This window comes from Triticum dicoccoides, chromosome 6B (genome assembly GCF_002162155.2).
Source record: "Triticum dicoccoides isolate Atlit2015 ecotype Zavitan chromosome 6B, WEW_v2.0, whole genome shotgun sequence".
In the NCBI taxonomy this organism is placed as follows: Eukaryota; Viridiplantae; Streptophyta; class Magnoliopsida; order Poales; family Poaceae; genus Triticum; species Triticum dicoccoides.
Window position 1 is genome coordinate 558,756,035 of NC_041391.1, and position 9,258 is coordinate 558,765,292.

A 9,258-nucleotide genomic window follows, 5' to 3' on the forward strand; every position below is an offset into this window, starting at 1 on the left:
GAACGACATTAAACAGATAGCTGTGGGAGGGCCGGGGTCTCAGGATTACATGGCATGGAATCATACGAAAAACGGTATATTCACTGTTAAGTCAGCCTACCATCTGAGAATGTCTTTGAATGCTGCGAAGAGGAACCAGCCGGGACCCTCTTCGGCTGCTCTTACACATCGAGGCTGGTTGTCTTTGTGGGATACATCGGCTCCGGGGAAAGCAATAATTCATATGTGGAGGCTGATGAAGAATGGTCTGGCTACAGGAGCCGAACTGCTACAACGCCGGATAAAGGCCGGTGTCTTCTGTGTTGCTTGTGGACGAGAAGAGACTAGCTACCATCGATTCTGGGGTTGCCCGCATGCTGTGTGCTTCTGGAAGCAACTTGACTCGGAGTTGGGAGTATTGGTGGCCAAACCACCATGCAATATCGATTCCCAGAGCAAGTTGGCGAACTGGCTACTGGAGTGGTTCGCACAAGCCCCGGCTCATGAGAAGGTTGTTATGGTTCAAGCCGTGTATGGCCTGTGGCTAGCGCGGAATGATGCGACGCGGAAGATTACTGCAGCACATGAAATATCAATTACTGTTGCGGCACTAGTCAAAGAGTGGGAAGAGGTACACAGAAAGGAAGTGGAGCCAAAACAGCCAAAAGAAAGGGGCAAGTGGGAACCTCCCGATACGGGCTGGATCAAAGCCAATACGGACGGTGCGATGGCGAAACACATGGGGAGAGGAGGCATTGGTGTCATCCTGCGTGATCATGCCGGGGCGTTCCGAGCTGCCTCATGTCATGTTTTGGGGACGGCAACCGACCCGGAGATGGTGGAACTAGTGGCTTGCAAGAAGGCGATCGAACTAGCGAGAAGAGTTGGGGTTGTCAAACTCCATCTGGAAAGTGATTCAGCAGGAGTAGTGGCCATGCTCAATAACCAGGAGAAGAACCTCTCTGCCGTGGGGCCAATCGCCGAGGACGTCAAGTCGAGACTGAAGGAATTTGATGAGTTTAGAGTATCGTGGGTGAGCCGTAGTGCGAATGCCGCCGCTGATAGGTTAGCTAAGGTGGGATTGGGAGATGAGCTCAACTCGGTGTGGCTCTCATCACCGCCAGACTGTATTTTGCATATTGTTTCGGACGAGATTCCAACTTTTTCTTAAGTTAATAAAGCGGCGAATGATTTACACTCAAAAAAAAAAGATAAAGTGAACGTGCATGCAGCAAATTAAATTAAATTAAACCCATTCCGAGCATGCATGCGCGCCGCGCGCGTACGTGCACCTTCTTCCAAAGGAATTATCTGCAGCCGCCGGCGGCGAAGCCGATCCTGTTGCTCTTGACGTCGTAGACGACGCTGAACGTCTGCTGCTGGGTGTTGCCGATGATGGCGGCGCTCCTCGCGGGCGCGAACGCGAGGCACGTCGTGGAGCTGTCCACGTCAACGAGCAGGTTCTGCGCCGACAGCTTGAGCGCCGCGCCGCCGGAGAAGCCCATGCTGACCGCCGGGACGCGCAGGCTCGACGCCTGTCCCACGAAGCACGTGTCGAGGATGGAGTAGGCGTCCGCGCGCTTGGTCCCCTTCATGGCCCCCGCCACCGCCTTGCTGAGGGAGTCGTAGACGGTGGTGGGCAGGCGCGTGATGACCGTGCCGGAGTCGATGATGGTGGGCAGGCTGGAGTACTCGGAGGACGAGATGACCAGCGGCTTCCCGGCGACGGTCATCCCGGAGAGCTTGATGAAGTAGAGCGAGTCGTCCAGCGTGCTGGACACCATGGGCGTGTAGGAGTACTGACCCGGGTTGTAGGAGCCGATGGAGAGGTAGCCGGAGGAGGAGGATGACGGGAGGCAGTAGGAGAAGGAGTAGCCGAGGGTGGGCGCGAGCTGGTAGAGCAGCGAGAGCTTGTTGCGGGCCAGGCCCATGAGGCCGGCGGAGCGGCCGAAGAGGCCCTCGTTGTCCTGCCCGCACCCGTAGTAGAAGTTGGGCACGCTGTTGGAGCCGAAGGAGACGGTGTCCTTGCTGAGGTAGCCGACGGAGAAGGAGCTGTCGCCGTAGCTGGCCTGGTAGATGCAGACGTCGGAGGAGGAGCAGGCCGCCGGGTTGAGCGTGGCGGTGGAGAGGTCGTTGCACTGCGGCGTGGAGCAGGAGACGGCGGCGTAGGAGCTGGACGTCTTGGGGTCGAACACCGGGCCGGACTGGCGGTGGCACGACACCCGGCAGGGGGAGCACTGGAGCCAGGTGAGGGAGGAGCCGGTGTCGACCACCATGATGTACGGTTTGGCCGGTGTGCCGAGGCCCATGCGGGTCACGTAGTTGCCCACGCCGTACGACGTGCCCGGCGTGAGCGGCACGGACGCGAGGGAGGCCGCGACGCCGTCGACTTTGTCGTTCGCCCGGTAGAGCGAGGCCACCGTGACCGTGGGGCGCGCCGTGGACGACGACGGCGCCTTGGCGAGGCGCGCGGCGAGGGACGCGATGCGGGCGTCGTCGTGGGTGAGCACCGCCGAGAAGGGGAGGTCCGATGGGACCGACACCGGCGAGCAGGGGCCCCGCGAGTGGTGCAGCGGGAGGTGCATGGCGGTGCTGTTCAGGTGCTCGAAATCTGCAGCTGTCGAGCAGCACACAGTCAGTCAGTACTTCAAAGTTACCGCAACTTATTTAACCCTGACAGTATTCACTATTGGTACAGTACGAATTAGTTTGCCGCTGAGAAGCAAGATCTCAAGACCGTTCGCACGTTCAGTGTCCATCGTCGGCAACCACTGGACCTACCGCACCACCGGGCAGGCAGCTCGACCAATCGTACGTATCGTTAGCAGTCTTGTGATCCGAGACTGAGAGTGATCGATGTCCTAGGATAATGTATCGATGCCTCGCCCGACATGGCAGCCGAGCAGTGCCACGTACTACCACCAGTGGCACTGTGGCAGTGTGGCTACTGAGCACATGTCATATGTCATCAGATTTGGAGGTGTCTGTCAGGGTTTCAGAGTAAAGAAACCTGACACCAGATTATTCCTGTCCGTCATTTTCCTTTCCCGATGGGCCTCCGAGTTTGGTTCATTCACATGCAAGGGTGGTTTGGTTGTATGCAAGTGGCGATCATGTCGATGAGAAGATAAAGGTTTTTGCGCACGAGAATGGCAGCTCTCATGATTGCCTTCCGGGGCGCATCAACTGGCCATAACCGCATTTAATCGCGCCCGATATGGTGTTAGTGGTAGTAGGTGGCAGTGGCAGAGAGGCTACTGCAACATGTGACTTGTGAGAGCATAAAGCGAGTCAAAAACGGCATATAGTGTGGAAAATGTAGTGGTAGCACCATGTTTATTTTTACTCTTTGGGAATCAATACTGTCACATATATGTTCACATGACATGTGGGGTGGGACTTGCACATTTCATCTAGGGTTGCCTATCTCAACATTCCTACACAAATTTTGCATCATTGCATACATGCATGCAGCGTATATACCAGCTATATACAGTCACCTAGAGTACGTATTATTTTGGAATCCTTGTTCGCAGACACTGAAATGTGAGTTCTTTGTCACGTTGAAAAGTCCAACAGGAATGAGCACACGTCGGCAAGCAAGTGAGCCGTACGCTTTTGGTTGGCAGCTAGCTAGGCACAGTTAACAACAGTGCTCACCATGATATAATGCATGATTGGGGTGGTTGCCATGATTAATTAGGGGCCACCAGTCAGTTCAACACGCCTTGCACGACTTTAGTGCCTTAAGCACGCAGTACTACCATAACATGCCATGCCAGTACAGGATAAGTACCATATATTATTATTATTATTCAGGCAAAAGATGAAAGGTGACCTTTAGGAACACCCTAATAAGATGAGATATTTTTCTCAGGGAGAACTAGCGCCAAGACTGTACACCCGGAGTAACACTACTGCATTAATTGGATGATTTGCGGACGGACAACAACCGCTCTGATAATCAGACAAGCTAAGCTAAGCTAAGCTGGTGTTCAGGATGGACCTACAGCCCCAGCCAGATATGGCTACACGCACGCGAATCATTCCACGCTCTAACATTTCCGGCGTGGGTACCTGCCGAGCCACAAAAGCTGAAGCAGAATTGACGTCCATCGACCAGACACCACTGATAACGTAGTAACCTCCGTGTGTGTGTGGGTATACATCCTGGCCGGCGACACGCGCCTGCTGCCCGCCCATGCATTTCGGCGGCCATCCCGGCGTGTCGCGCTAGATACGGTGGTTGGCGGTGGGGTGGGGCGCGTACGGGGCAATTGATGGGCCGATGGATGGACGTCACGGGCGGCCGAAGTACCATCGATCGGCCACTAACTCACTGCCCATCAATTCCGTATCGGCGTCGATCGGGGCCATGTGATATGATCGATCCATGGGCCGGAAGAAAGGAGCGGCGTTAATTAAGCGGCGATTAGCGGGGCATGATTGGCGCAAAGCTGCTGTGATGAGGCGCCGATTGGCCGTGGACGAATACGTGCGCCTAACCGAGGCGCTTTCCGTCCTGGCGGTGCCATGGAATTCCGGCGGAAAGTATGCGTAATCTACCGGTCATTATGCACCTAACAACATGGTGGTTATACAAGTACTATTATTTGCTTCCTGGTGGAGAAAAGAATTGACAAAAGGGAGGAAGGGGCTACTGGGAGGAGATTCTGTCTGGATTGGCCTTTTGAAGTTTTGGCTCCGGCCATGGCTGTCGACTCTCACACAGTTACTATCCTTGACAGTTACAGGCGCTTTACGCACTGCGGGTTGGAAAGTATTTTTACAGCGTGATGCGTACGGTGAATCTGGCCTGTCTCAGCCTACATGTGTGCCACAGTGTTACTTCGATTCAGTTCCAGGAGTCAGGACAGCAGTGCTTCTACCTTCTGGCTGGCCACTTCAGCAAGGAAACATCGTCAGATTAACCCATCCTAACAATTGTTCTACGCCCTTGTAAATTTTCGAATTCTCCGCTCAAGCTATTTATAACTCATACCCTTTTCTGTTACTACTGAACAATCTAATCTAATACCATGTCAAGTCATCATGTACTGCTGTTTTTAGTAAGTCAGCAAAACAGTTGTCTTTGATCCGGTTGCATAAGCAAGACACAACCAACGGCAAAGCAATTATGCACACGACACAAGAACACTATCCAAGAAATCTAGCCAGTCCAGGAGGAAGGAAGGAAAGAAGGAGGGAATTATATATATACCTTGCACTTGCGAGGAGCAGGCGTCAGCGACGTCCCTGATCGGAGTCGCCGCGGCGAAGAGCAGGGAGAAGGCGGCGACGAGCAGGGGCAGCGACGCCGGCGCCATCTCGCCTGAACTGAAACCTTCTTCCCACCCTCTCTCCTCCCCTTCTTCCTTTGCGGTGGCTGGCTCAGTGCAGGCTATGGGTGGGTAGATAGCACCAAGCTCAGCACCCGTGTGCCCTTTTATAGAGTTTCCGCGCCGCATGGGCGCGCGCCCGGGAGTCCCACGCACGGGTAGCTGTCAGCAGCTTTGAACCATCTTTCTTTTCGAGGGTACACCAATAGCGTACCATAGCTTTATAGAAGAAAGAAAGTATTTACAAAAGATTACACAGTCGGTTGAGAGCACACAATGTCCCACAACCAAACCCTTCATTCATCCAAACTCTACCCTACTACTCACACCACATTGATACTCCCGTGGCTCCCGCTCTAGACCACAAGGCCAACTCTTGCCAAATCAAATCGACCGTACCACCTTCATTCCTAATGTCATTACGCCCAAAGACCCTTCCATTGCGTTGTTTCCAGAGATTCCAGCAGATCGATATGACCATCGAGTCAAAGCCCCTCCTTAGCCTTTTCGGGATATGCTTCCTCGCATCCTCCCACCAATCATCTACGGTGGAATGGTGTGTCGGGCAAAGATCTGTATTGATGTTCATTTTGAGAAAGCAGCTATGCCACACCTGCCTCGCAAACACACACTGCATCGTGATATGATCAACCGTATCCTCCTCCTGCTCGCAAAGGTAGCATGGCGATCTTTGGTCCTGTAACCCATGACGAAAGCGTCGGTCAACCGTCCAGAGTCTGTATTGCACCGCTAGCCACATGAAAAGTTTGCACACAAGCGGTGCCCAACACTTCCATATGCCAGCATAGGTGTCAGGACCCCGACTCGATGCCACATAGGTCTAGCATGTAACACCTCATATCACTTTGCGGCCTCACGCACGGTATTCCCACGGGTGTCGTCTTACTTTTGCCCGGGACCGTTTGCGGCTTTTGGCACACGTATATGATAGTGTCGCTAGCATCCATATGATAAGAAGCCCGGGCTGACATGGCTAGTCGTAAACCCAAAGTGGCACAGACTTACAGGGACAGGCATCCATGACCCAGCAACGAACGTGTCGGTCATCAGCAAGTGGGTCCGGGCTGTAGCACTGGGCTAACAGGACTCCGGTAAACCGGGCTGTAGCGGGCTAACAGGACTCCGGTACTCAATGCGTGACATTTCCCCGAAGGGACAGACACAGGAACGAAGAAGGACACATGCCGGCCAGCCTAAGTGTTCCGGAGCAGTAGCAAGCTACCATGGCTCAGTGGTAACACTAGGAGACATTTCCCGGTAAGAGAGGCTACTAAAGATAAACAACCTGATAGTCAGATCCCACACATACCAAGCATTTCAATCATACACACAATATGCTCGATATGTGCAAATACAACAAGGCATCACAACATGACTCTACGACACAAGTACTTTATTTAAGGCTCATAGAGCCATACATAACATACACATAGGTACGGGTCACACGACCCAGCATTCAAGTCATACAGTCATACAAACCAGCAGCGGAAATAACTTGTCTGAGTACAGACAACTAGTAAAATAAAAGAGGCTTGGAAAGCCTAGCTATACTACGTGGTCCTTCACAAGCTCAGGATCACCGCCTGGGCCTTAGCCTACTCATTGATGTCAACGTCTACGAAGAACCCATCAGAAGGGGTTGCAGCGTCTTCTGTAAAAGTGTAAATTGTAGCAACATGAGTACAAAGGTACTCAGCAAGACTTACATCAGATCCTACATACATGCACATTATCAAGAAGGGTTGGTGGAGTTATTGCAGCAAGCCAGCTTTGACTCTTGGCTAGGCTATCCTACGAGACTTCAACTTAGAATGGTTTTGCGCACACGAGTCCACTACTCACCACTTCAATACACTACCAAGGATCCACCTCCGTCTTCCTACGGAAGAGCCATCCTCGGCACTCACACTTATCTTGAGGCTTTTAGTAGTTTCCATTTACTTGTCTATGAACTGTATAGGCAACCAAGTAGTCCTTTACCGCGGACGCGGCTATTCGAATAGATCATGTTAACCCTGCAGGGGTGTATTTCTTCATACATGTTTCCACCACTTAGCGTTTGCACACGACATGTGCTCGGCAGACTTCAAGCAAAAGTCGACGTGGGTGTAGACCACGACCTACCTAAACACCTAAGTCTCTAGTCTAGGTTTATCGCCTATTCGGGTTCCATCCATGAGGAGATCCGGCCGAGGTTTCGCTCACAGTCCCAAATGATGTGAACAGGGTTCCGAGACACCTAACGGGTGCCCGACATACCCGGCCACGTACCTACCGCATCACAACCCACCCCTATGGTCAGCGCTGTCCACGGCCTCCAGTAGGCTACAAACACCAGAAACTACTTGCAACTCCTGGACAGAGGACTAGGGTGAATAAGAAGTCGAGCGGGGTCATATTTCAGGGCCCAATGCATGGTAGTAGCTGTATCTTAAATCACACATACAGATCTCAGTGCTTAAGGTCGGCTTCAATGAAACAACCCACCATGTACTCCTACATGGCCTCTCATCGATACCTTTACCAAATCGTGTTCACCACACCACTCTCATTACCGACATAATCATTTCACTCTAGCCCATCACCCAGATGAACCAGACCTGACACGACTCTAAGCATAGCAGGCATAGCAAGGTAGGAACAACACATACATATGGCTCAATCAACTCCTACACATGCTAGTGGGTTTCATCTAGTTACTGTGGCAATGACAGGTCATGCAGAGGAAATGAGTTCAACTACCGTAGCACACAGCAGTTTGAAACGCGTTGTCTTAATGCAGTAAAAGAGAGCAGGAGCGAGAGTATGGGATTGTATCGATATGATCAAATGGTTGGTTGCTTGCCTGATGGTTTGATGCACTGATATGGTTCTTCGCTAGGGTAATCACGGTACTCCTCAAAGGCAGAACCTGCCGCAAAGAACACCGATACACAGCCATCACCAAACAATGCGCGACAATATGATGCATGCATGGAACATGGCAGTATGAGTGTGTTGGGCTAATGCAACTAAGACCAGAAGGGTTTGAACCAATTTGAACCAAAGATTCAAATTTCAAACTCATACATGGCCCTTTAAAGTGTTTTATCTTGTTCTGCATTAAACATCAAGTTAACTTGTTTAATCATGCATGAAAACAGTACAGATGGATAGATTGGATTTTTCTGATCATTTTTCATATATAACTTGTCTGATTTGGAGTTACAGATTAAAAGTTATGAATTTTTGAAGTTTAAACTATATTCTGGAATTTCCTATATTAGAATAAATCCAGAAATTAATTTATTGCGTCAGAATGACGTCAGGGTCAACGGAGATGTCCAGGTCAAACCTGACTGTGGGTCCAGGGTGTCAGGGTAATTAGTTTAGTTAAAGTTTAATTAAAACTAAACCTATTTAGTTAACAGGGCTGGGCCCCACCTGTCATTGACTCATCGGAGTCAACCAGGGCCCACCCGCGGTCAAAGCCAGGTCGGCTGCACCGGCGTTTAGCCGCCGGCGAGCCCGACGCGGCGGTGGAAGTAGTTTTGGCCGTTCCGGCAACCAAACGAGTCGCGGAGGCCATCGGAGTGGAGCTGAGGAGGAGCCGCAGCTCTTGGTGGAGTCCGTTGGGGTCGGGGTGGCCGGAGTTGGCGCCGGCGGCGACTTTGGCGGCCACCGGAGTTCGGGTGAAGGCGAACTTGATGCTAGAGGGGTCGGTGAGGTGCGGGGAGTAGCTGGTTAGGTGCTACGTGACGTGGTGAGCATGATGGACACCAAGTTGTGGCCGGAGGGTGACCGGGAGCACGTCGGCGACGAGCTCCGTGGCGGTGGGTGCGGTTGAGCTCCGGGAGGTCACTGCATAGCTCGGGGGCAAGAAAAGAAGGGAGGGGAAAATGGCTAAGCTCACAGGGAGTTCGACGAAACACTTGGTGCG

The 9,258-nt window shown here is 52.2% G+C and overlaps 1 protein-coding gene across 2 annotated transcripts; it reads right to left on the minus strand.

Moving 5' to 3' along the window:
- Positions 1–1,093: 1,093 nt before the first annotated feature.
- LOC119323051 (aspartyl protease family protein At5g10770-like) lies at positions 1,094–5,388 on the minus strand. Of its 2 annotated transcripts, none has more exons than XM_037596631.1 (2): positions 5,201–5,388; positions 1,094–2,590 (listed from the first exon to the last, which is right to left on the minus strand). In XM_037596631.1, the coding sequence occupies exons 1-2, from the start codon at positions 5,304–5,306 to the stop codon at positions 1,287–1,289; spliced, it is 1,410 nt and encodes a 469-aa protein (XP_037452528.1). In that variant the 5' UTR covers positions 5,307–5,388; the 3' UTR covers positions 1,094–1,286. The 2 variants fall into 2 exon arrangements, with proteins under 2 accessions (XP_037452528.1, XP_037452527.1); XM_037596630.1 differs by having other exon boundaries at positions 1,094–2,596.
- Between the last annotated feature and the right edge of the window lie 3,870 nt (positions 5,389–9,258).